At 45.1% G+C, this 27,424-nt stretch overlaps 2 protein-coding genes across 2 annotated transcripts; both read left to right on the top strand.

The window, feature by feature from the left end:
- The first annotated feature begins 345 nt into the window (after positions 1-345).
- Positions 346-6,418, top strand: Krt5 (keratin 5). Its single transcript, XM_090326143.1, has 9 exons — positions 346-972; positions 1,471-1,685; positions 3,086-3,146; positions 3,254-3,349; positions 3,442-3,606; positions 3,917-4,042; positions 4,314-4,534; positions 5,304-5,338; positions 5,761-6,418. The coding sequence occupies exons 1-9, from the start codon at positions 415-417 to the stop codon at positions 6,072-6,074; spliced, it is 1,791 nt and encodes a 596-aa protein (XP_090182269.1). The 5' UTR covers positions 346-414; the 3' UTR covers positions 6,075-6,418.
- Positions 6,419-16,155: 9,737 nt separating this feature from the next.
- Krt6a (keratin 6A) lies at positions 16,156-20,927 on the top strand. Its single transcript, XM_090326129.1, has 9 exons — positions 16,156-16,778; positions 17,594-17,808; positions 18,081-18,141; positions 18,282-18,377; positions 18,488-18,652; positions 19,384-19,509; positions 19,641-19,861; positions 20,060-20,094; positions 20,196-20,927. The coding sequence occupies exons 1-9, from the start codon at positions 16,245-16,247 to the stop codon at positions 20,426-20,428; spliced, it is 1,686 nt and encodes a 561-aa protein (XP_090182255.1). The 5' UTR covers positions 16,156-16,244; the 3' UTR covers positions 20,429-20,927.
- The last annotated feature ends 6,497 nt before the right edge of the window (positions 20,928-27,424 follow it).

Raw genomic sequence — 27,424 nt, 5'->3', positions numbered from 1 at the left:
AGAGGCTTTTACTTTGGGGTCATTTTTGGCTGCTCACAGTTCCCCCCTCCTTCCCAAATCCCATGGAAAAGAGAGACTAGCTGGCAGTCTCACCAGTTCACTGCCAAAAGATGAATGCTGCAAGGCAAGGTTATTTCTAACTGAGCAGAGCCTGCCAGGAAGAGCGTTTGCACCCCACACTACTGTGCAGGTGTGACGGGGTGAGCTCACAGCTGCCCCCCAGGCATGCCCCGCCCACTAATCATTCACTGTTTGGCGGATCTCCTGCCCAACCCAAGCTCTGAGGGGATAAAAAGGGGTATGCAGCTAGCAGGAAACAGAGCCACCCACTGCGTCGAGCTGAGCTCCGTTCTCTCCAGCACCTCCCAACCCATCTGTGTCCAGTACTTCTGTGCTGCCCAGGAACAAGCCATCATGTCTCGCCAGTCCAGCGTGTCCTTCCGAAGTGGAGGCAGCCGCTCCTTCAGCGCTGCCTCTGCCATCACCCCATCTGTTTCTCGCACCAGTTTTAGCTCCATGTCCCGCTCCGGGGGTGGTGGCGGTGGCAGGGTCAGTCTTGGAGGTGCTGGTGGACTGGGTGGCTTTGGCAGCCGGAGCCTCTACAACCTGGGTGGCTCCAAGAGGATCTCCATAAGCACCGGAGGAGGCTTCCGAGGCCGTGGTGCTGCTGGTGCTGGAGTTGGCTATGGCTTTGGAGGTGGAGCTGGCAGTGGATTTGGTTTTGGCGGTGGTAGCTTTGGGCTTGGTGGTGGTGGTGGAGCTGGCTTTGGTGGTGGAGCTGGTTTTGGTGGTGGCTTTGGAGGCTCTGGCTTCCCCGTGTGCCCTCCTGGAGGCATCCAAGAAGTCACCATCAACCAGAATCTCCTGACACCCCTCAACTTGCAAATCGACCCCACCATCCAGCGGGTGAGGACTGAGGAGCGTGAGCAGATCAAGACCCTCAACAACAAGTTTGCCTCCTTCATCGACAAGGTGAGCCATGGTGCTTGGCAATGAGTCCTGTGAGGAAGGATAAATGTCAACGACAGTGGTAGGAGGAAATGTGTCTAGGCTTTGTATGGATGCCTTTGTGGCTTGCAGGTGTTTTCGGTTGTTTCTGGGTCCTGGCCTCCAGGCCCTTTTTCTTAACTGCACTGGCAGGCTGAGGGGGAGGGGGACTGAGTTTCAGTTGTTACTAGCTAGAGGCTGTTCTCTCAGGACTCCTGGTTTTTGCAGTGCCCCCATGAGCTCCCAGCCTTCTGTGAGGTGTGGACTGATCAGCAGGGCAGATGTGTTTATCAGACAGCAGCCTAGGAGCCTTTGCAGAAGCAAAGGACAGGATCACTCTTAAGCCAGTGGTTCCTGGGGCTTTACCTGCCCTAGAAGAGAGAAGCTGGTGTCGTACTCTGGAGACACTGCCTATGGGGTGTGACAATGAGTCTGTGATAGACAAAAGAAATCCAACCGTCTTTTCACACTTGGATCTTCCAGGTGCGGTTCCTGGAGCAGCAGAACAAGGTCCTGGACACCAAATGGGCCCTGCTGCAGGAGCAGGGCACCAAGACTGTGAGGCAGAACCTGGAGCCTTTGTTCGAGCAGTACATCAACAACCTCAGGAGGCAGCTGGATGGGGTTCTGGGGGAAAGGGGCCGCTTGGACTCAGAGTTGAGGAACATGCAGGACCTGGTAGAGGACTTTAAGAACAAGTAAGTTTGGGGCCAGGAGTTTGGCTTAGTGGTGGAGTGCTTGCCTAATATGCACAAAGACCCACGTTTGACTCCTCAGTACCACATATGTAGAAAAATCTGGAAGTGGTGCTGAGGCTCAAGTGGTAGAGCTCTAGCCTTGAGAAAGCCCAAGGACAGTGCTCAGGCCCTGAGTCCATGTCCCAGGACTGGCAAAAAAAAAACCCCACCACCACCACCACCAACAACAACTAAGGTGGAGCTGGGAGGAAGCATGCATATTGGTATCTTCATAGTACCAAATAACTTTATAAGCAAATTTCTGCTGTCCCTTCCTTGAGGGCTAAAACTCCATAATGTCTGTGGAGATCTATAGTAATTCAAAAGAAATAGTAGATCTATGTTTAGAAAATTTTAGCCTAGCTCCAGGGTTAGCTTCTGGGAAAGGCATTTAGCCAACTGCCAGAGCAGCAAGCACGGAACCCTGGCATTACCTACTGAGCTAGTCCATGTGAACTCAAAATTCACAGTGTACACTTTTGATGGTTTCCCCTCAAAGCTGGAACTGATGACAGACTCTAACTTGGTGACTCTAGGATCCTCTTTTGTCATGTGAACCAGCCACTGACCTGCTAGTATTTGCTTTTTTTTTTTTTTTTTGTGAGTCATGGAGCTTGAGGTTGGCCTGGGCACTGTCCCTCAGCTCTTCAGCTCAAGCCTACCACCTTACCCTTGAGCCAAGCCTCACTTCCTGTTTTCTGGAGGTTAGATGGAGATAAGAGTCTCAGGTCCTTTTGTGCCCGGGCTGGCTTTGAACCTTGATCCTAGAGTTCAGCCTCCTGAGTAGCTAGGATTATAGGCGTGAACCACTGTGCCTGGCTAGTATTTGCTTTTGTTTCTTTTCTAGAAACCATTCTGAAAGTTAACCTAAAGCCCTAAAGATACAAAGTTGGGTAGAAAAAGCACAGCTTATCTACAAGAATATTCTTGAAGCCACTGAATGGTGGTGATAATCAAATGAATATTTGGAACTGTCTGTGACTCGCACCTGTAATCCTAGATATTCAGGAGGCTGAAATCTGGGGATCATGGTTCAAAGCCAGCCTGGGTACAAAAGCCTATGAGACTCTTATCTCCAAATAGCCAAAAGATAGCTGGAAATAAAGATGTGGCTCAACATGGTAGCACCAACCTTGAATGGAAAAGCTAAAAGCCCAGAGTTCAAACCCTGTTACTGGCACAAACAAAACAAAACAGAATGAGTTAGGCAGTTATGGAGAATATAGCATGCTTATAGGTCAAGTCTTTGCTCCAGGGCTAACCTTACCAGGGTCCAGCTTTTGAGATGTGAGAAGCCCCTTCCCAGGGTGAAAGTATTCCTCATTGTCTAACAAGCATTTCTCCTTTCTTAAAACCGCCAGGTATGAAGATGAAATCAATAAGCGTACCACTGCTGAGAACGAGTTTGTCATGTTGAAGAAGGTGTGTGTGTGTGTGTCAGAGAACAGGAAGCCTGGGGGCTATGATTTCCTGGGGGTGGAGCCTGTTAAGTTGGGTGGTTCAGTGCCATCACCCCTTTTTCCCCCTAGGACGTGGATGCTGCCTACATGAACAAGGTAGAGCTCGAGGCCAAGGTGGACGCTCTGATGGATGAGATCAACTTCCTGAAGATGTTCTTTGATGCGGTGAGAAACATCCCAGGATGGATGGAAACCTGAATGGAACTGATGTTAAAAATAATACAGAATGAGATGACTGATTTCATTTGTCTCTGCAGGAGCTGTCCCAGATGCAGACGCACATCTCAGACACATCCGTGGTTCTCTCCATGGACAACAACCGCAGCCTGGACCTGGACAGCATCATCGCCGAGGTCAAGGCTCAGTATGAAGACATCGCCAACCGCAGTAGGACCGAAGCCGAGTCCTGGTACCAGACTAAGGTGAGCACCACGTGTGACTGTCCCCTACATGAGCAAGTAAGCCTGTGGCTTGGATTCCAGGCCATGATCATGCTAAAGTTTGTGGAGGCAAATTAGGATGAGTTATAAGAATAGTCTGAAAAGCATTACATATCAGCTTCTAAGAGGAGAGACAAAGAAGAAGAAAAGATCTAAGTTGAGCTCTTACCTTGAAATGACTGGAGTCAGCTCCAGATTTGAGCTACTTTTTATGAGTGTCTACCCATGAACTTGGGCAGACACTCATTCCCCTCAGGTAAGTGAGATCACTCCTCTTTCTTGCTGGTTTTAGTATGAAGAGCTGCAGCAGACCGCTGGCCGGCATGGCGATGACCTTCGCAACACCAAGCATGAAATCTCTGAGATGAACCGCATGATCCAGAGGCTGAGAGCCGAGATAGACAACGTCAAGAAGCAGGTAGGGTGAGGTTGAAAGAGGACAAGGGAAGAGCCTGAGCTCTGAATGAGACACCTACTTTGCTTTACTTTTGCTAAACACATGCAACACACACACACACACACACACACACACACACACACACACACACACACACACACACTCAGGTCAGAGGCACTGGCTTTCTCTGGAACTCTATGGAGTTTGGTTTGTCTGACCTAGAATCTCAAAAAGAGTCATAGCCAACCAAGTTAATGAGGTCTCCCCACTCCTCCCTCCTTTCTCTTTGTAGTGTGCCAACCTGCAAAATGCCATTGCTGATGCAGAGCAGCGTGGGGAGCTGGCCCTCAAGGATGCCAAGAACAAGCTGGCAGAGCTGGAGGATGCCCTGCAGAAGACCAAGCAGGACATGGCTCGGCTGATGCGTGACTATCAGGAGCTGATGAATGTCAAGCTGGCCCTGGATGTGGAGATCGCCACCTATCGCAAGCTGCTGGAGGGCGAGGAGTGCAGGTAGGCTGACATTACCTGCCCAGAGAAGCTTCAGCTTTGATAAAGGGGGGTTTCTCCCTTACAGGGTATACAGCATGCATGCAAGCGGGCACTATCTTATTCATCATAATCACACATCATCTATGCAATTTCAGTCTGATACATAGTTGACTTGTAGACCTCAGTTTCCCTTTCTGATTGATTCCCCACATCAATATTCTCGGGGCACTACCTCTCTCTCCTTCAAACCACTGAGCAATTCAACAGGTGCATGGTGAAGACTTTCTGTTCCCTTTCTGCTTCGTACATTCCCTTTCATCAACTTCAATGATCTCGACACACTCATCTTCCCCCTTTCCTTCCCCATTTTTCAAGTACCTCTTCCTTTGAGAAGTCTTTTGTGGTTAATCCCTCTGACTGGAACTCACCAGCCTTTGAGTTTTCAAACGCCATTCCCTTCAGTCTTCTGACCCTACATATGGCTGATCTAGTCTTTGTTTTAGAGATTTCTGTCTGTGCTGAGTTCTCTCACACAATGTAAATTCTTATAGAGCAAAAGTGCTTCGTACATATTCCTCTTTCCCAGAATAGATGACTCATGTCTCTATAAATGGGTGGGGAAGAGCGTGAATTATAATCATTGATAACCTGGTTGAAAACAAGCCTTCTTCATCAAAGTCCCTGTAACTTAAGTAGATTTGGGGGCATCTGGACATCTGGCATCAGATGAAGCTCTCATCATGGCTATAGGAGTTATTCATAGAGACTCATACTACGTTTCCTTTTTCAGACTGAGTGGAGAAGGAGTTGGACCAGTCAATATCTGTAAGTAATGTTGAACAGGCATGCCTAATGCTTATACCTGCATTGTCTTAGAATCCTGCTGATCTAGACACCAGACATTTCCCCATCTCAATCCATACTCATTTAACATGGGAGGCAAGTGATGGAGGGGCAGAAGACAGATGAGGACTTGAATCCATGTAGCTCATATCTTGTCTCTTGAAGTTCAGGCCATGTACCTGTCACATATTGGACCCTGTCCCCCTACCCTGACCCTATTCTTGGTATTCCTAGCCCCAGGGTCTTAACCAGATGACTTAGGTCCTCTGGCCTTCTATGGCTTCTGTGTGAAAGTGGTCAGGCATAGTGCTCTTCCATGGACCATATTACATGAGTTCATATTACATGGCCACACGAAACCCATCTCATGGGCGAGTCTTACCCCTCTTCTCCTTTTTCCGCAGCTGTGGTTACAAACAGTATGTCCTCCGGCTACGGCGGCGGCAGTTCCTTTGGCGGTGGCTTCGGCTTCGGAGGCGGCTTGGGCAGTGGTCTTGGTGGAGGTGGTGGCAGTGGAGGCTACTACTCCAGCAGCAGCAGCGGAGTCATGGGAGGCGGCGGCGGCGGCCTGGGTGGTGGGCTCAGTGTAGGAGGCTCTGGCTTCAGTGCAAGTAGTGGCCGAGGGATGGGAGGAGGCTTGAGCGCTGGCGGGGGCAGCAGCTCCAGTGTCAAATTTGTCTCTACCACCTCCTCCTCTCGGAGGAGCTTCAAGAGTTAAGAAGAGTTGCAGCAAGACTCTTCCCTCCCCTCCCCCCGGCTCACGGCAACTGCCCTTTCTAGGTAGTTGTCTAAGCCACATTTTCCTTTTTTTCTGGAGAGTAATCTGGTCCAAGTCTACCATGGCACCACACTCTCTTTCATGGCTCGAACCCAATTCCCAGTCTACTCCCTCATGTCACCTCTCTCTGTTCTGCAGCAAATCGGTCTTTTGGTCCCTCTAGCATGGTTTCTGTCAATACAGAAATCGGGAGTCTTGTAGAATGTAAGCCACTGAAACAGAATCCCACCCCAACATCCGCCTCAATTTTGTCCTCATTCTGACTCTCTTCAGACGGTGTTCAATAAACTGCTTTTATACTATAAGCCGTGGTGTGGAATTGGGTTTTCAGATCTACAACCAACCTAGAGATTCCGTGAGGAATGATCTATCCACATGGGATGGGAATCCCTTGATGAGTCGCAGGAATGATGGGAAGACTTGGGAGGGAAAGTGGGATGGCCTGTAGGCTCCAAGAGGTGGAAGAGGAGGCTGAAAAGCCTCTGTTGGGAAGGAACATTTGCAGGGCACTGTAGGGGTGTCCATTGCATTGCACCTTGGGTGGTGTTTAGAACCTTTAGCCTGTTTGCACAAACAGAAACAATAGATAAAGAATATGTTGCCTGTGGGCTCCAAGAAAGCCTAAGATGTTGGATCTCTTCTAATATTGTAGGGGATAAGAAGGTTACTAGCTATTTCTTGACAGTATCAAGGATGGAGCAGCCCTGAGTTCACCAAGGAATATCAAGAATTTAACTGAGGTGGCAGACCTCTTACTATATGTGGGAGAAAGCCCTTCCCTTCCCTTTGCTTCACTTCCCTCCCTTCCGTTTTCCTCTCCCCCTTTCCCTTCTCTTCCCTTCTCTCCCTCCCCTTCTTTCCTTTCGAGCCTTTCCCTCCCTCCCTCCCTCTCTCCCCTTCCCTTCCGCCCTCCTTTCTTTCCTCCCTCCCTTCCTTCCTCCCTCCCTCCCTCCCTCCCTCCTTTCTTCCCATCTTTCTCCCTCTTCCCTCCCTTTCTTCCTTTCTCCCTCTCTCATCTTTCTTTGCTTATTTTCTTTCCTTCAATTTTTCTGGATAGTCTTGTTTCTGAATATAAATTCACAACTTATAGTAAAGGCCTTAAAGCCAATCTGCATAACTTTTCATCTTTCTGATGTCTAAAATTATTTTAGCATATTTTAGATTTAAAAATGCATCTGATTTTTAACTTGTCTTCGAATGAAATAGAACTCCACCCCAGCATCCTCTCCCATTGCATTCTTTGTATTTATGAGTCTGAGTGTCTATATAAAACAAAGCTCTTCTGGCAGACAATTCATCCACATAATTGTACCTGTGCTCTTGGGGGCAGCCAGGTGCACCTAAAGTCTTGCCTGTGAAGAGTGATGGCTGAGGAGGTGGTCCTGGGATGTCTGGGAAAGTTTCTACATGCTTCCTCAGAAGTGAAGGCTATTAAAGTGCACACTAAACAGAATAACAACAGCCAAACCCATAGAGGGAAAATATCTACAACGTAGAGATAAGTCAGTGATTTCAATAATACTGGGCAGGAGGCCTTAGATGTGACTGTGAGGCACCATTCATTCCCCACAAGTGTAAAACTTGGCCAGGGTGGGAGTTCGGCCTAGTGGTAGAGTGCTTGCCTAGCATGCATGAAGACCCAGGTTCAATTCCTTGGTACCATATACACAGAAAAAGCCAGAAGTGGTGCTGTGGCTCAAGTGGTAGAGCTCTAGCTTTGAGAAAGCCCAAGGACAGGGCTCAAGCGCTGAGCTCATGCACCAAGACTGGTAAAACAAACAAACAAACAAACAAAAAACAAAAGAAAAATTGGCCAAATTGTGGTGTTGTACAGAGAAATAGTGAGTGTGTGTAATCATTCTTCCTCTGACTAGATTCAGCCAAATGGGAAAGTTCCATTTTAATTTATATTGAGCATATTAACAATTTTATCTAAAAAGAGACGAGGAAATTCATGGAGTTCAATTCTGTTAAGCCAATTTGTACATGCCAAGGACTTAAACTTGCTATGCATTGGTTCAGATTGTCAATGGCAAGGGTGTAGTCAAGCCAATAGTTCTGTTTGTTCCTTACTCTGTGTTCAGGAGCTTCCTCAAGATTATGGAAATAGCTTGCTTAAATTTAACAGGATGGCCAGATATAATTTGAGTTCCAGCATGGATTAAAGCTATGAAGGTTTATCAACTAATTCATTTCAGCCGTGTGACTGTGAAATTAGAACTGACTCTCCCAAAGCTCTTCTGCATACCATTTTATCTTCCTGCTGTATAAAATTAATTTTTAGCATATTTTGTATTTCCACCGTTCTTCAGATTTGGACTTCTGTTGTAATTATGTTTCTTCTTCCTGATTCCTGTTCCCTTCCCCCCCCATTCTGTATTTCTCTTTCACCCTTCCTTACTATCTTTAAACCCTTTCTTTCCTTTTTGTTTCTGCAGGTCTTTTGCTAGAAAAAATTCTTCTGCTTATATTTATAAATGTCTTTCTTCAGGAAGTTTCCAATTAATACCTTCAAAGCAAGAGGCTTCTCCCACAGAAATAGATGAGTTAGCTCCTTGACTGTACCACCTGAAGATGCAGGGCCCTTTTGACAGCAACAGCAGAAGCGTTAGCTAAGATATTTTATAAGCTCCTAGCCAGTCATCAGACAGCAGGATTGTGGTCTCAGCACTCTACATAAGAATTGCTTTTCTTTAACATGGACCATGATCTAATAGGACCATATATGGCACATGTTACCAATCTTTTCCCTGAACATTCCATAAAACAAAGGCTAGCTCCTGCCTTAGATGCAATATCAATATCATGGGGTAGGAAACATTTCCCTGAGTGCAGCATGAACTTCTTTCTTTCCTCCTTTCCTCCTTCTATATAAGGTATACAGATAGGTCTTTGCTGAGCCAGTAGAACCCAGGACCACTTTAAAGAGAGATTTTCCTGGTGTCAGTGGCTCATGCTTATAATTCCAGCTACTTAGAAGGCTATTTGAGGATCACGATTTGAAGCCAGCCCAAGCAGAAAAGTTCCTGTTAGACTCTTATCTCTAACTGCTTAAAAAATGGAAGTGGAGCTGTGGTGCAAAGCAAAAGAGCTCAAGGACAGTGCTCAGGCCCTGAGTTTAAGCCCCACAACTACTGGTGTGTGTGTGTGTGTAAGACAGAAAGAGAGAGAGAAAGAAAGAGAGAGAGAGAGAGGGTGCTCAGAGGCTACTGGCAGCACACAGTAGGGATCCAAGAAGGTCACAGAGCCAGACTGTAAGCCAAAGCCAGAAACAAAGGACCCTATATGCAAGGGTACCTAAATGTATGAGCTGATATATAGTGGGTTCAGGGGAGAACTCAGTGTAATTCCTTAGAAAGGCTAAATCAAAGGTCAACAAAAATAAATACCAGGAAATGGGTACTTGAAAGTAGTGGGATGGTGGCAACAGGAGGAGGTGGATAAAGAGATAAAAGGGGGAGAATATAGTAAAAAACCCAACGTGTGTCCTACAAAACTTAAAGAAATGAGAAAGGGATGGATAAAAATGCATTGAATTCATAAATGGCTTTGTTGACTGGCAACTCCTTTGTCCAACTAACTAAAGATAATAATTATTAAAAAAAAGGAATTGGAGGTCCCTAGAAGTTGTGAAGTTGGGGGAATGGTGGCCAGAGAGGGAGGTCACTAATCCCAAAGTTTCCCCCAGCTCCTATCCACCTGCAGACATCCAAGGGAATGTATTCTTCTTCTCTCAGAGAAATGACATCACAGGAAAATTACTGCCCCCGCCCACCCATTGGCAAGAGATAGGAAGCTGTAGAGAACCCTCACTTGCCATCTCATGGAAATCTCCATTGGAGCCAATACCTAGGAGAATTGGTATTGTAATTGACAAATTGCACCCACACTTTGTGTAGTTTACCTCTAGGGGCTCTATTGTGCTTCCTAGAGAAAGTGGGAGAAAATCCCCTCATGTTTCCAGCAGGGGGAGTGAAAAGGTGAATCACTCTGAAATAGAGTACTTCTGCTTGATCTGTTCAATCACAGCCTGACCTGCTGAGGTTTTATCAGATCCTAATCTACCCAGGGTGGAAAAAATATAAGAAATACAAAATACATGCTACAGCCATGAAGAATGTTGTTGATATCTACTCATTAAAAAATAGAACATGAAGAGTTCTTTGGCACAGATTCTCTGAGACTAAGGATAAGACAACAGAGACTTACAAAACTGAAATATAAAAAGACTGAAGAGCAAATGGAGCAAAATATGCAAGAACTGCAATCGTAAGAATATGTACAAAATGGTAATATTGGAGAAAAATGGTTCTATCACTTGAGTGAGCCACAGCTCCGCTTCTGCCATATTGTTGGTTATTTAGAGATAAGAATTCACAGATTTATCTGCCTGGACTGGCTCTCCAAACTGTGGTTCTCAAACCTCAGTCTCCTGAGTAGCTAGGATTACAGGCATAAGCCACAGGTACCTGGCCTCATTCTTTTTTTGTGTGTGTATATAAACCACATTTTCTTTATCTATTTGTATTATCTTGATACAGTTTGGCTATTGTGAATAGCATTACAATAAACCTACAAGAGTATTGAGCTCTTTGATCTGAGAATTTCCTTTCCTTTGGATATATCCCCAGAAGTGAGATTAGCTGTCCCTTTGAGGAGTCTCACACTGTTCTTAAGGGTGACTGCACTAATTTATATTCCTTCTTTTATCCAGAAGATTTTACTTTCGGATATATATATATATATGTATATACATGCTGATTATAACTTTTTGTTTGCCAGATGAATATTTTCTAAATATTTTCTTGTATTTTATAGATTATCTTCTTACTTTGATAGTTGCTTCTTTCACTGTATAGAGGTATCTTACTTTGCTACAATCCTATTTACCTGTTGTTAAAGATAATGAAACAGACAAGGTGCTCTGTTTCCTCTCTTCCAATTCAAGCTAAAACTTTAGTTTGTTATGGGTCTTGAATGTTGAATCTTGTTTTGGACTGCAGTATTAGCTTTTTCTGGTTTTCATGTCTTAGGATTGGATCTAGAACAAGATTACTGGCTGTTCTGAGACTTTGTACATCTTGGTATTTGTTAGCCTCCAAATTTAGATCTACTAGCTCTTTCTCCCCCTTTTCTTCTTTCCTCCCCTTCTTTTCCTTCTTCTCCTCTTCTATCCCTTTCCTTTTTTTCTTTCCCTTATTCTCCCATCTCTTCTCTTCTCCTTCTTTCCTTTCCTTTATTTCTTCTTTACCTCTCTTTTCTTATGATACTTGAGTTTGAAATCAAGATACATGCTGCTATGTTCAAGTCACCTCTCTTCCTGTTCCTTTCTTTTCTTTTCCTTTTGATCTTTTCTTGAGATACTTAAGTTTAAACTCTGGGCAGCTACTTGCTATATTCAAGTCTCCTTTATTCAAGGTACATAAAACTGGAAACACCCCCAAAAACTTATCTATAAGACTGAGTTCCAAACTGCGATTCAGATATCCAGGGCATATCACTCAGTTGTAAATGCAATAAACTGGTAACACAACAACCTGGATAGATCACAGTGCATTGTGTGGTAAGTGAAAAAATGCAGACATGCACTAGCTGCTTGAAAGGTGGAGTCTGGGACCGATGTTCAAGACCACCCTAGGCAAATAAATTGACAAAACTTCATTCAAATCAATGACTAGGCACAGTGGCGTATACCCTGTCATTGCTGAAAAGCAGGAAGATTATAGTCCAGGCTAGCCCAGACTTATAAAGCCCATCCTGAGAATGCTGCAAAAAAGTGCTATTCGAGTAGCTCAAGTGGTATATCACCTACTTAGCTAGTGTAAAGCCTTGATTTCAAAACTCAATACTGCCAAAAAAAACTAAGAAAAAAGAAAAAAAGAAAGTCTAAACACAAGAAAAGAGTGTATAGCACAACATAATATAATATACATACTGTGTATGGTACATACACAGTATATAGTATATAATTTATGATTCTTCGGTGGAAAAATTCTTTGCTTAGGACAGTGAGATACATAAGGAGGAGGCTCAAAGAAATTTTTTTCTAGAGAAAGGGGAATAGTCAATAGTGTGTGTGTGTATGTGTGTGTGTGTGTCTTTCCTGGGGTTTGAAATCAGTGCCTGGGTGCTGTCCTTGAACTTCTATTTGCTCAAGGCTAGTGCTCTACTACATGAGGCACAGCTCATTTTTGGTCTTTTGTTAGGTAATAGGAGGTAAGAGTCTTATGAACTTTCATGCCCAGGCTGGCTTTGAACTTTGATTTTCAGACCTCAGCCTCCTGAGTAGCTAGAATTACAGGCTTGAGCCACCAGTACCTGGTTTAAAATGATTTTGTGTGTGTGTGTGTGTGTGTGTGTGTGTGTGTGTGTGTGTATACACCTATCCTGGGGCTTGAACTAAGAGCCTGGGCACTGTTTCTTAGCATCTTTTGTTTATAGCTAGCACTCTGTTCCTTAATCCAGACCTCCACTTTCAGCTTTTGGGGAGTCGTTTATTGGAGATAAGAGTATCATGTACTTTCCTGCCTGAATGAGCTTTGAACTTCAAATGTCCTCCTCTTAAATAGTTCGGATTACAGAATGAGTCACTGGCACCCAGCTCAAAATGACATTTTTAAAAAGAGGAAAATATTTTCCCTACATTTTTTTTTTGCAGGGGAGATAGACAGAAAGAAGTTTGTTGGGAATTGAACCTAGATTAGCCAGTAAGCCATTTCTCCCTGGGTCTCAGGCTTTCCTAGAAATGTTGTATATTCTTCTGTGCCACTCTTGAAATTCTTGGGCTATTTCCCTCTAATGGCAGAAGGCAAGAAGAAGGAAATGATCAGATCTCCCTGGGGCCTCCATTGCAACACTGATTGCACAGACTGTGCCAGAGTTATCAATGATCTGTCATTAATCTCACCCGAGGCTTCAAATGAGATCATGAAGGATTAAGGATAGGAGCCACTAGATGCCAAAAAAATCTCAGCAGATGGCTAGAGGCTTGTTTGCTGTCTAGGATACTGTACCACGACATAAATTATTTTTTGCGCCTGTATTACCCCAAACCATCTCTTTATCCAGCTAGAAAGAGTGACTGAGAATCAGGGATTTTAGACCTCAGTTCCAGAGGAGTGTGAAGGCTTAGAACTACTGCTAATCCCTGTGGAAAACATCCTTCCATTGACCTCTGGATTCTGTATTCACATTAAACCTCACACAGAGCTCCAGTGTGCTGGAAAATGAAGTTGTCAGAGACTTTTTGCAATGTAGAAAAATCTACTTAAGTATCCTACCCAGATACCTGACCTGGTCCCCAGGTCTTTTTTGCCTACAAAAAGAAATGGCAAACATGTGGACATGAGAAATGAAGTCCTTCTGTTCAGTGCACACTAGGTTCATAAACAGCTCAAGTTACTCCATAATGTGGGTTTGTGACTGTCAGTGCTTTTGGAAGCACTCTATCAGGAGGCTGCCCATCGCACGACTCCACCCCTACAGCTGCTCCCTCCATCCTCACCCATGCCAGGGGCTGCCTGAACTTCTCTTTCTGTGGGGGTTCCCCAGGGCCTGGACTGGGTCTGTGGGATTCCCTCTGGCCAGCGTCATCCCCACAGTGGTTTGCTGGGTTAGGCATATAGTCTCAGCTTTCCATCATGGTGACCATTGCCTGTTCTTCCTTCTCATCACCAGCTCCACCCAGGCAGGCAAATCATCTCCAGGTGACATTCCCATGGGCGCAGGCTTCAGAATCTCCCTCCTGCCCTTCCTTCAGGCTGGGGACAATGGGAATAGGGCAGACTCAACCCCAGGCTGAAAACCAGGCGTTCTGCATTCCATGGCAAACACAGGTGGCTCCAGACTTGACTGAATGAGGGGGTTCTTCTAAGCAGAGCAAAGAAACTGGGTTCAGCAGCCCGCTAGGGAGGAGGCCACTGTCATTGACTTACTCATGCCTCTTGCTTCCTTCACATACATCCTTGAACTATTGTCCTTTGTTCTAGTATGAAGGTTAGTCCTATCTCACCTGTTCCTCTGGGAAAACAGAGCTCCCCTGGGCTCCACCAGGAGGGACAATTCGGCATCTGTGGATTTTATCTTAGAAGGTACTTCTTGAATCTTCCTAGGATTTCCATTTCCTAAGACCACCCTTGGGGGCTAAAGCAGGAGGGGAGAGAGAAGAGAGGCAGATTCCACAGGAGGACGGGGGGAAACAGTCCAGACAGGATTGCATGAGGAAAGCAGGCTGGGAAATATTGAGCATCTCTCATGCCTGGTCCAGGGAAGACAGAAAATCAACAGGAGAGGAATCAAGTACACCTGTAAGGTGGTGGGCTGTGAAGAAACAGAACTGCCAGTGGATCGGTGGGGCTTCTTCCTCTCCAACTTCTCTGCTCTCTTAGAAGCTCTTGTCATCTCTCATGAGCCTTCTCAGCTGACCTTACTCTTTCTTAGGGTACACACACTTGTTTCCAGAGCACTCCATGGCAGATGTCAGAAAATAAAACATAAGCCAGGCATCAGTGGCTCATGCCTGTAATACTAGAAACTCAGGAGGCTGAGGTCTGAGGATCAGAGTTCTAAGCCACCCATGCCACACCTAAAGCCCCTAACCCAAGAAGAGAGAGTGAATCAGTGCACCGGACTATGAGATGGAACACTTCTTTCCCAGAACTGGGTGGAAGCACATTCTTCCTGAATCATTGTGCAACAGGGGTGGAGGGAAGGCTGCTTCCGTTGTCTGGAGAAGGTGTCTTGTTCCTACCCTAATGCTGAGTTAGCAGGAAACTCCCTCCCTCCTAGATGCAGTGCCCCCAACAGGTTGGGGAGAAAGATCTGCATTTGAAACAGCCCTGTGTAGGCTCCTGTGGATGTGGAGTAGGTCCCCTGTAACCACATGGGCCTAGAAAGGACACACCTAGAATTGTTCTCAGTTCTCTCTTTGTACTGTACTTCATGAGTGCTCTGGAAAAAATGAATCTCATTCTTGCTGTAAAGCAAATGCTACTTCTCATTAGACAGCCTGCCTTCCCTTGGAGAAGACATCTAGGAAATTAGTGATATCCAACAGAGAGTTAGAAATATCCACTTGAAATTTGCTTTTGAAGTCATCATATTTGTAAGGACACATTTTGGTGATTCACTGCTTCCATGGGCCCCTTAATATTTTGTACACATCCTACTGATTCTTGACTCCGAAGAAAAGTCAAAAATCTTGGGAATTCTGTAACAATATTTATCCTCTTCACTTGAGGGGTGCTTTCAGATGTAAGTAAACATTCCAGAACAACCAAGGGAACATTGCATATCAGTTTCCACTGGAAATCCATGCAAATCAGATTGATGCCTGAATAAACAGTGGTGAGGAAGGGCTGGCGGATGGAGACTTGCGCAGAGGTCAGGCAGCATTTACTATCGTTCTTTTAAAAATGCTAGTGGGGCAGTATATCACACAGGACACAGAAAGTGTTGCTTATAATGAAAAAATAATCAATGTCATCTCAAGGACTACTGTAGACGTAAAATATCCCAATCTCTATTACAATCCACTAGGAAGAATCATCAAGAACAACAGAAGGGACTGGGTCAAACTTGATGGAAAAGTTCTGCACGCCATTTCTGCCTCATTACCTTGGGTAGACGATGGTACGCCCTCAGGGACACAGAGTCCCACTCAGATGGGAAGGCAGGTACAGGTGGAAGAGAAAACCCGTGTGGTAAGGGGCACAGAGGGAGTGGCTGAATAAGCAGAAGGAAGGGACAATTATCACAGATCAGCTCCTTGTCTCCTTTGTTTGAGAAATGACTAACTCATGACTTCAGTGACTTTATATCCAGGCTCATTGTGTTACGATCAAGTCAAGGCTGGAAGGCAAGAGAATTTCTCCATGACTAAAGGAAGCCAAAAAGCAATCTTCAGTTTCATTCCTTTCTGGAAGGTGGGAGTGATCTCATTATTTGTAAAGCCCAGCCCTTCCCACTCTGCAAGCTCACCTTCCAGGACTCAGCCCAGCCCATCAGCACCCCATATAAGCAGCTGCCCAGGGTGGCACAGCACGCTCATCTGCTCCTCAGCTCATCCCTGCACTCTCTCCTCATTCTCCAGTCTTCGAAGTTCCAGGAACCATGTCCACCAAAACCACCATCAGAAGCCAGAGCAGCAGCCGCAGGGGCTTCAGCTCGGGCTCAGCCAGGGTCCCGGGGCTGAGCCGCTCTGGCTTCAGCAGCGTGTCTGTGTGCCGCTCCAGAGGCAGCGGTGGCATTGGGGCAGCGGGCTCAGGATCCGGCTTCGGCAGCAGGAGCCTCTATGGCCTGGGCAGCTCCTCCAGGATCTCCATGGCAGGGGGCAGCTGTGGCATCGGTGCTGGATATGGCAGCAGAGTTGGAGGGAGCTTTGGCTTTGGAGGTGGAGCCGGCAGTGGATTTGGCTTTGGCGGTGGTAGCTTTGGGCTCGGTGGTAGTGGAGCTGGCTTTGGTGGTGGCTATGGGGGCTCAGGCTTCCCCGTGTGCCCTCCTGGAGGCATCCAAGAAGTCACCATCAACCAGAGCCTCCTGACTCCTCTGAACCTGGAAATCGACCCCACCATCCAGCGGGTGAGGACCGAGGAGCGTGAGCAGATCAAGACCCTCAACAACAAGTTTGCCTCCTTCATCGACAAGGTGAGCACAAGGCAGAGCCCTGCCCTAGGCATTCAGAGGACACAGCTGGACACCAGTCCCACTGAAGGGAGCTAGGTTAGGGCCCCGCAGAGGGGTGCTGCACACTCAATTAGGGAAGGGGACCCGAGGAGCTCTTCAGGGTCCCACTACCAAAGGCCCTCCCTATCCACTGTCCAAGGTGCAGAGGGGGCAGAGAGGGTGGGAAGGGTGCTGCCTCCCTTTCTTCAGTTCTGAGAGATTAGAGAGATGCCAGTGCTTTCAGGGAGGCAGTCATTCCACTCAGGTGTCCTGTAAGGGGGAGTTAAACCAAAAGCAAAGACAAGAAAAAGGCTGCATTAAAGAAAAGAGATATGCAGGAGGGCGAACCTATTCTAAAAACAGAGCAAGAGGATAAAATGAGGTAAGAGGAGTCAATTGATGAAGAGACAGGAACACCCATTGGGGAGTGAGGGAGGAACATAATCCCCAGGCCAGTTTTGCGCTGCTTATACCTGAGATGCCACCCCATATGAAAAGACTTCTGCACATTTTTGTCAGTAAACTCGACTTTAAAACTGGACTGGGCTGTGTATCTAGGAACAGGAGACAAAATCGATTCCATCACTGGGAATGCAAAAGGCCCTCAGTGGTCCATGAGAATTTCTCAGCTGGGTCTGGGTGATGCCAATGTTAAATGATTGGGGAAACAGAACTCTCAGCCTGAGCCCAGGAGCATAGACCAGGGAATGCTGAGACAGGGCTAAGGGACTTGGTATTTTTCTGACCTCTGCTAATAAATGACCACCTGCTTTCTCACACACCCTCCTCCAACCCAGGTGCGGTTCCTGGAGCAGCAGAACAAGGTCCTGGACACCAAATGGGCCCTGCTGCAGGAGCAGGGCACCAAGACGGTGAGGCAGAACCTGGAGCCTTTGTTCGAGCAGTACATCAACAACCTCAGGAGGCAGCTGGACTCCATCACTGGGGAGCGAGGCCGCCTGGACTCAGAGCTGAGAGGCATGCAGGACATGGTGGAGGACTACAAGAACAAGTGAGTTGAGGGGGCACGAGGGCTGTGTCCAGCACTACACCTCACTGAAACCAGTGGACACCATTCCTCAGTGAAATGTACTCATAGAAAGGCAAATGAGAGCAGTATATGCAAGATTAACTATGGGTAGGAGAAAATAAAGAAGTGAAGTGTAAAACAAAAATTGGTTCTACATTTTGTGGGAGCAGACAGGCTGGGTATGGACTGTGTGGGGTCACAGGCTTTGCTTCTCCCATCCCTGGTTCAAATGTGTCAATCCTTTCTTCTCCTAGATACGAAGAGGAAATCAACAAGCGCACAGCAGCAGAGAATGAATTTGTGACCCTGAAGAAGGTGAGTGGATTGACTGAAGGTCCAAGTTCCCTGCTGCAGGACAGTCACGTTTCTGTCCCTCTGGCCCACCCCACGGGAAGGTGGCCAGGAAGATAGAGATGGAGGCTCAGCTGACTCTGTCTCCTGGGTTCTGTCTCTAGGACGTGGATGCTGCCTACATGAACAAGGTGGAGCTGCAAGCCAGGGCAGACAGTCTCAGGGATGAGATCAACTTCCTGAGAGCCTTCTATGATGCTGTAAGCCTCCCACCCCTCCTTGATGGACTCTTCACAGTGGGAGGCACTGGGAGCTGGGGTGCTCTGGTTCTTCAGAGGCCAAGTTGACCATTGTCCCTGATGTTCTGCAGGAACTGTCTCAGATGCAAACCCACATCTCAGACACTTCTGTGATCCTGTCCATGGACAACAACCGTAACCTGGACCTGGACAGCATCATCGCGGAGGTCAAGGCCCAATATGAGGAGATTGCTCAGAGGAGCCGGGCTGAGGCTGAGTCCTGGTACCAGACCAAGGTGAGCAGGGAGGGCCAGATGTCAGCAGCCCCTGTGTTCCACACTCTGCATAATGCAAGATCTGACTCCTGCGAGAGTGCTCTACACAATGGACGATGAGTCTTACCAAAGCACCTGTGAGCTAAACGATGAGTTGACTTTTATCGCATCTATGTCCCTGTATAGGAATTAAAAGTAATTCTGAGGCAGGAGGAAAGACACCATAGATTAGAACTTATATATCTTGAAGACTTACTGTGAACTTTAGCTTTGAGAATATAGTGTAGACTTACGAGCCCTGAGAGAAGCCTGCTATCTGTGGTTTCCTAATTACCATGCTAGTGGGGTATTTGGGAATTATTCAATGGACAATTTACATCAGTTTTTCTCAGAAGTTCATAATACTTTGTGAGAGCCATTAGGTCTATGTATTATCTGCCTGATTCAGAAGTAAGAAAGCTCTGAATGCAGTTTCTCTCTCATTCTCTCCCTCTCACCCCCCCTCCCTCTCTGTCTCTGTCTCTCTCTCTTTCTGTCTCTCTCTGTCACTCTCTCTCTCTCTCTTCTGTCTCTTTCCCTCTGTCTTTTTCTCTCTTTGTTATTGTCAGGGTGATGTATAGTGGGGTTACAGTTAAATTCATTAGGTAGTGGTACATTACTTCTCAAACATTTAAAACCCTTTCCATGTTTTTCTTCCTCTTTGCCTCCCACATCCTCCACTCACTGACTTTTCTTTTCGGATGGCCCTGCAGTATGAGGAGCTGCAGGTCACAGCCGGCAGACACGGAGATGACCTGCGCAACACCAAGCAGGAGATTGCTGAGATCAACCGCATGATCCAGAGGCTCAGGTCGGAGATCGACCACGTCAAGAAGCAGGTACTGTGAGCAGAAGCACCCAGACGTCACTGTTAAATCAGGTCCTTGGGCTCTACTGGGAATGAGAATCTGAATCTGCCCATCGCCAAGGACCCCAAGGTAAGTAGACCTCCCCGGTTTGCCCCTGCCAGTGTGCCAGCCTGCAGGCAGCCATCGCCGATGCCGAGCAGAGAGGCGAGCTGGCCCTCAAGGATGCCCGGAGCAAGCTGGAAGGGCTGGAGGACGCCCTGCAGAAGGCCAAGCAGGACATGGCCAGGCTGCTGAAGGAGTACCAGGACCTCATGAATGTCAAGCTGGCCCTGGACGTGGAGATCGCCACCTACAGGAAGCTGCTGGAGGGCGAGGAGTGCAGGTGGGTGCCATGAGGCCCCCAATTCTGAGATGTCCCCAACGTGTCAGGCACAAAGCACCAGGTTTGGGGATCCTGACTAAGACCCCGTGACTCTCTGATAGCGCCCTGTGGAAGCTGGTTGCTTGCGCACCTAGATTGCATGTTCCCATGGGGGTGAGGTGACAGCTCCCTGGGTCTCATCCTCTGTTCTTCTTCCAGGCTGAGTGGTGAAGGTGTGGGGCCAGTCAACATCTGTAAGTATGCACTTGTGTGTCCCTGTCTTGGCCCTTGTGACCTGGCTCGGCCAGGCACAGGGAGCTGACTGTGTGTGCCGTGTCCTCGCCCCTTCCCACAGCCGTGACGCAGTCCACCATCTCCAGTGGCTATGGCAGCTCGGGTGGTGTCAGCAGTGGCTTAGCCCTAGGCGGAAGTGGCGGCTACTCCTACAGCAGTGGCCACAACCTCGGAGGGGGCTTCAGTTCCAGCAGTGGCAGAGGCCTTGGGGGTGGCCTGAGCTCCTCTGGGGGCAGCACCTCCACCATCAAATACACCACCACCTCCTCCAGCAGGAAGAGCTATAGGCACTGAAGTCCACCCCTGGATGGAGGTCCCTGGATGCTCCCCTCCCCTCTGCCTGCAGAGCCCTGCTGCTCTGGGCCCTGTCTTCTGTTCTCGGCCTCAGCTCTCTAGTTTTAGCTGAGGATGCCACTGGCTTTAGCCGTTCCATTGTCTGTTCCTACCATCCCAGACCCAATGGCTCTCCTGTAGAATTTCCACCTCTGTCTGCACCTTGAGATTCCCTGACATCTGGTGCTCACTTCATTACTATGTCATCAGGCAATCGCCTCCTTAGTTCTATCCCTCTGGCCCAGCCCAACAAGTGAAAGGGTCTCTGCCCACTTTATTCGAGACATCCCTCTTTGGGTCTTACACCAGAACAAGGCAACTCATCTATAACTTCCTCTGGCCCAAGAATGCCCCATCGGACACTTGTGTGAACCACCTCCATGACAGCTGTGATTGCGCTCTGATGAGTCTTGTGACTCGGAATCTCTCTCCTTGTTATGTTATCTCTGCTTTGCTTTCCTGTACTTTCTCAATAAAGCAGATTTATAATATAATTCACCCCTCCTGATTGCCTTTTCTTTAGTTTCAGAGTTTCCTAAGTTTTCCATAGAAGTGGTTTCCTATAAGGTTTCCCCATGTTCTATGAGCTCTTCTTGCCATTAGAGACACTTAATAAATAGTTTTTTTTTTTTTTTTTTGCTATCCTGGTGCTCAGGATCCCTTCCCAGATGAATTCCAACTAGATTTTAATAAGCAACTGGAGGAGTCTGGTTCACATTAGTGGGTTTCTGTTTTGACCTTCCATACCTGGAAGTAGTAGCATATTCCCTGTCATGTGAGCTCTAAGACCTTTTCTCTATTATGTCAGTCAGTGCTCAATCATGTTCAATTTGAGAAACATCCCTAGCTTATCAGAACAAATCATTCGATTAGAGTGTGTGATATTAGTTGTACAATCATGTCTTCCCTCTTGACCATGTGTTGCTAACCACAACCTGAGATAGCATGAGGATGGGATACAGGAGAAGTGAGAAAGGAAGAGAGGCTAGGAAAGAGGGACCAGGGGTCCAGCGTTCACTGGCTTCTGAACTGTGAGTTCTCATTAGCCAGTTTATTTACTTAGTTCAGTACAGGGGAGGTGACAACAGGTTCCTGCAGAGACTGGGGTATCAATCTGTGTCAGAAGTCATAATCATCAACAGGAAACATCATTTGCATAGGAGTGGTACTTGACTCCCTAATCTTAGAATGTGGGGTAAGCAATAAATATTGCAGCATTAACACAGACTCTCATCTTATCTCCAAGGTCTCAAACTTTTGGTGCCCAAACTAGAAAATAGAGCCTCTGTCTTGCCTTGACTGTTTGATCTTCTGAGGGCCCAGTTCTCAGTCTTCTGAGTGCTGTTGAGTTGGCCTTCCAATCTCACAACCCTTTCCAGATCTCACAGCTTGGCTCAGAGTTTCCTACATCCAGAAAACTGCCTGATGCCAGGTCACAATAACTATGAATTGCTTCTGAGTTGGAGCTACACTTCTAGAAACAGGTCTAAGGAAGCAGGACAGACTTAGAAGGTGTGTGGATAGAGATGTATGTCTCAACATTCCCCACATCCAGAAAACTTGGAGCCATGTAAGTTTAGGTCATATTAAGGATCCCAATATTTAGGTAATATGGGTACCCTGAGTACCTCATGTAGACTCAAAAATTACTCCTCAGTTTATTGATCAGGAAGCATAATTCCATTCTTCTTGCTGGAATGATTTCGCACACAAAACTAACTCAGGTTTTCACAAAAGGTAAATAAGCTAACTCTCATATTCTCCTATCACAGGATATGACTAGCACTTCTGGATCTTTCTGTGATATTATCTGCCATGTTCACATTTTACTGCTCCCCAAGCAATGTGGGCTACTCCATATTTTCTGCCCTGATCTTCTCTGACAGCAGAATGTAAATAAGGTTCTGATAAAACTATGTAAAGGTCTACATAAAGACTGTTTGTGAAATCTAAACCTGTTTTCCACATACATGTTAATATAAGAAAGTATAGAAAGGAAATTGTCCAGTAAAAGAAGTATTTTCCAGCAAAACACCAAAAGGAAGCTATTAATATATGGATGTACATAAAATTAAAACTTTATAGTTCATGAACATGAAAATATAATAAAGGAATATAACAAAGAACTCAATGTCAAAATTTGGTGACTTAAACAGGCTGTGTTCTAGCAGGAAAGGCACAAAACACCAAATTTTACACTAGGATAAATCAATTGTCAGAATGTCCATAGAGCTATTAAACATATTAAGTCTTAACTCTATATAAGTCTAAACTTAAGTACTGGGGATATATCAATCATTATGCTAAGAATGAGGACCCCAACTGCACACACTCAAATACATGCATTTAGCAGTTAAACAGAAGTAATTTCTTGAACTTTTTTCTATTAGCATATATTATTTTTAGCCTAAGGTTGAATTGTGGTACTTTTATACGTCTGTATAATCTACTTTGAGCAAGTGTGTCCCTTCTTTTATCCTTTCTTATCCTCGATGCATCCACATTAAGGTTTTGTTACTCTATTTTTAGAGCTACTACTAAAAAGGAATAAACCATTCTTTTATAAAATTAAAAAACATTAAGTACTGGGTTATATTTTATTATTAAAAACCAACATATTTGAACTGAAGTTGTACCAAGTTGTGTGCTGTGTGTGTGTGTGTGTGTGTGTGTGTGTGTGTGTGTGTGTGTACTGGCAGGCATCCACCTGATCATGCATGCTGTTATTGGGTGTTTGAACTTTGACTCAGGTTTGTCAGTCAAAGCTGGAACTCTACTACTTGGGACATAGTTCCAATTCTGGTTTTATTTCTGGTTAGATTGAGGTAAGAATCTTTCAGATTTGTCTCCCTAGACTGGCTCCAAACTTCAATCACCAGGCCTCAGCTTCCTGAGTCGCTGGGATTATAGGCATTTCTGGTGTCCCACTCTACTAAATCTTCAGACTCTCACAGGAAACAGAAGTAGAGAGAGCAAGGAAGTCTTCTCCACTGTGTCACTGGAACACCAAAAGAAGATAATGACATTTCAAGAAAGAAGACTACAAGGCCAGGAGCCTGGCCTAATGGTAGAGTGCTTGCTTAGCATACAAGAAGCCCTGAATTCAATTCCTCAGTACTACATACCCAGAAATAGCTGGAAGTGGTGATGTGGCTCAAGTGGCAGAGTACTAGCCTTGAGCAAAAATGCTGAAGGACAGAGCCTAAGCCCTGAGTTCAAGCCCCAGGACTGGTGGGGTGGGGTGGAGAGCTCCAAACATAACTACTCACATAGTTGAAATGTTCAATGAAATGAATCATATTGAATCCTGCCAATATAGAGAGAATTACATACCATGGCTGTCATGTGTTATAAATATGTGAAGCTATACCAACATTTAAAAGCAATCAACAACACCCAATAAGAGGCACATTTTGTGTGTGTGCCAGTACTGGAGTTTTACCCCAGAGCCTATGTTCTTGCTTGCTTTTCTACTCACGACTGGTACTCTACAACTAAGTCACACATCCAATTCTGCCTCTGTTCCCTCCACCCTGTAGTGGAGATAAGACTCTTACAGCTTCATCGATCCCAGCTTGGCTTTGAACCTTGATCCTTAGATCTCAGTATTCTGAATAGCTAGGATTACAAGGTGTGAATCACCAGCACCCAACATAGTTATATGTGTTTTAACTGATTAATGTACTGAAGTGAAATGCCATTACTACCCAAAGTCCATTGTTTGCCTCAGAATTCATTCTTGTTTTACCTTTTGTGGGTTTGAGGGAAAATGCATGTATATGTCTGACCATATATTAACCATTATAGCATTGTACAACATAGTCTTATTTTAGTATAATAGCCTCATATAGACTCTTCCAAAAGTGTGCTATACTCAATCTATACATCCCTTCCTCTTCCAACTTTGGCTGTCATTCATGCTTTTGCTATCTTCAGTAAGAGTTAGAATCTCAAGGGGAGGGGAAAAACAAGATGATTGAGAGGGGGTGGAGAGAAGGAAAGTGGGAAAAAAACATGGGAAGGGGTATCAATGATCAAGAAGTAATATACCCACTACCTGATGAACGTAATTATAACCCCTCTATATATCACACCAACAATAAAGTACAATTTAAAAAGAATTGCACAGCTTGTAGACTTTTCAGACTGGCTTCTCTCACTTAGTATTATGCATGTCCTGTTATAGCTTGGTAACTCATTTCATCATGTTCCATAATACTCAATTGTCTTGATGGACCAATTTTTGTATCCATTTACAAAGGACATTTTTTTGTCTCCAAATTTTGGCAATTAGGATAATGCTGCCTTAAAAAAAACCTCAAACCAAAATCCACATGTAGGTTTCTGTGCAACTGAAATTCTCACCTCATTTGGGAGGACTGTGGGCTACTGGGCTATCTGGAACAAGTACGCTTAGGTTTGGAAGAAATTGCCAAGCTCTTTTCCATTATAGTTGAGTCACATTGTGCTCACCCAGCCAGGAAGGAGAGAGCTGGTGTGTTTCAGCTTCACCAGCATTTTGTTTGTCATGACTCTGGATTTTGGACATTTTAACAAAATACTATGTGGTGATATTTCATTGTCATTTTAATTTGCATTTTTCTGATGATCTATGACATTGAGCATTTCAAGTTAGCATATGCTTATTTGTTGACTACTTTGTTCAGTGAGGTGGTTTTTGAAAACTAGTTCATATTGCTTGGCTCTGGTGTCTTATGCCTGTCATCCTGGCTACTCGGGAGATTGAGGTTTGAGGGTCACAATTTGAAGCAAGCCCAGACTGAAAAGTTTATAAAATTCTTAGCCCCAATAAACTACTCAGAAAAAAGCTGAAAGTGGAGGTGTGGCTGAGATGATAGAGTATTAGCCTTGAGCGTAAAGAGTCTAAGGGACAGGGCCTAGGACCAGAGTTCAAACGCAAGGACTAGCAAAATAAATTGAAATAAATTTAAAAACATAGCTTATTGTATAATTAGTTTTTTTCTGTCCTTAATTTTTTAGGTTTTAAGAGTTCTTTGTACTTTTTTTTATATTTTATTTTATTTTTTTTCTATTTTTTAAATTGTAATTAATAAAAGGGTTACATGATATTTGCCAGATAGAAGGTGCATTAATTGTACATTTTTTTATAATGCTGTTTTTTTTTTAATTTTTTTGCCAGTCCTGGGCCTTGAATTCAGGGCCTGAACACTGTCTTTGGGCTTTCTTAAGGCTAGAGCTCTTCTATGTATATGTGGTACTGAGGAATCGAACCTGGGTCTTCATGCATGTGAGGCAAGCACTCTAGCACTAGGCCAAACTCCTGGCCTAATGACAGTTCATCATCAGCAAATATTCTCTTCCAGCTTGTGGTTTCACTTCTCCTTTTCACATTGGCTTTCACAAAGCAGAACTTTTAATTTTGATGAAGTCTAACTTATCAATTATTTCTTTCATGGTTGATGACTTGGCTGTGCAAAGATTGAGACCCAATTCAAAGATAGCAAAAACAAAATGTTTGGAGACATGGCCCAAGTATTAAAGCACTTGTCTAACAAGCCCCTACCTTGAATTCCAACCCAAAAGATAAGATAAAAAAAGATAAGAAGAAAAAGAAAGAAGCAAGCAAGAAATAAGTTATAGATCTAGATTAGAAGGTTAATCATCCCAATATCTGTACACAGCAACCCAGAGTTAATGATGCTGATGTAGACTAAGTCCTAAGAAAGACCTGAAACCAAAGCACTTAGTACTGCGGTCTAAAACATAGCAGGCACAAAACCCCCGAACAAGACAATGTTTTAGCTTAAGTTTAAAAAAAAATTGTTTAGTTTATTTGTGGTTCATGGGGCTTGAACTTAGCCTGGGCACTGTCCCTGATCTCTTCAGCTCAAGGCTACCTCCCTACCCTTAGGCCTGGGTGTTGTGCCTGAGCTCTTCAGCTCAAAACTACCACCTGTCCTTGAGCCAAGTTGCACTTCCCATTTTCTAGAGGTTAGTTGGAGATACGAGTCTCAAGTCTTTTGAGGAACTGCCATACTGCTTTCCATAGCTCCCTATGGCCCAGCAATTCCACTACTTGGCATTTACCCAATCGTCCAGAAACAAGGACATACTAAAGCCATTAGCACAACAATGTGCATTGCAGCACTATTTACCATAGCAAAGATATGGAACCAACCCAGATGCCCCTCAGGTGATGCGTGGATCAACAAGACGTGGTATTTATACACAATGGAATTCAATGCTGCTGTCAGAAAGAACGACATCGCCCCATTTGTAAGGAAATGGAAAGACTTAGAAAAAATCATATTAAGTGAAGTAAGCCAGACTCAAAGGAAAATAGGCTCTATGGTTTCCCTCATTTGTCATAATCAATAGAAACCTTGGGCTCTCCTAGCAGAAATTTACAATAGAACAAAACCTACATATACATCGTATGATGCTAAATGAAAGGACCTCCAGGATATAGAAACGAAAGCCATATAATGAGTGATTGTTGTTCTTAATGTACTATGTTATCGTTCATCTCTTTGGCTGTCCCTTGGTTATCTCATATTATTACAGTATTTCACCTTGTTAACTGATATATTTTATATATATATATTTATTTGAAATTGGATAGGGAAGGGGGAAAACAAGATGAGGGTTGGGGGTCGGGGGAGAGAAATGGGGACCAAGACATGAGAAAGGGTATCAATGTTTGTGAAGTAATGCACCTTCTATCTGGTGAACATAATGTAACTCTTCTATTAATTACAATAAAAATATATGGAGAAAAGAGTCTCAAATACTTTTGTGCCTGGGCTGGCTTTGAATCTTGATTCTCAGATCTCAGCCTTCTGTGTAGCTAGGATTACAGGTGTGAGCCACCACACCCAGCTATTTAGCTTAAGTTTGACGAGAGAAAACAGCAATGTCTCAGCTCAGAGTTGGTTCCACAAGAGGATTAGCACCTAGCCTTTTATTATAGTCATG

Source organism: Megascapheus bottae, chromosome 2 (genome assembly GCF_031878675.1).
Source record: "Megascapheus bottae isolate mThoBot1 chromosome 2, mThoBot2.hap1, whole genome shotgun sequence".
Classification (NCBI taxonomy): domain Eukaryota; kingdom Metazoa; phylum Chordata; class Mammalia; order Rodentia; family Geomyidae; genus Megascapheus; species Megascapheus bottae.
This window is presented reverse-complemented; position numbering and strand designations above follow the sequence as displayed.

Excerpts from the sequence above, each read along its gene's own strand:
- Krt5 (XM_090326143.1), top strand. The coding sequence starts at position 415 with ATGTCTCGCCAGTCCAGCGTGTCCTTCCGAAGTGGAGGCAGCCGCTCC. Across the intron at positions 3,147-3,253 it reads AGTTTGTCATGTTGAAGAAG|GACGTGGATGCTGCCTACAT; the intron begins GTGTGTGTGTGT and ends TTTTCCCCCTAG. Across the intron at positions 3,607-3,916 it reads AGTCCTGGTACCAGACTAAG|TATGAAGAGCTGCAGCAGAC; the intron begins GTGAGCACCACG and ends TGCTGGTTTTAG.
- Krt6a (XM_090326129.1), top strand. The coding sequence starts at position 16,245 with ATGTCCACCAAAACCACCATCAGAAGCCAGAGCAGCAGCCGCAGGGGC. Across the intron at positions 18,142-18,281 it reads AATTTGTGACCCTGAAGAAG|GACGTGGATGCTGCCTACAT; the intron begins GTGAGTGGATTG and ends TTCTGTCTCTAG. Across the intron at positions 19,510-19,640 it reads TCGACCACGTCAAGAAGCAG|TGTGCCAGCCTGCAGGCAGC; the intron begins GTACTGTGAGCA and ends TGCCCCTGCCAG.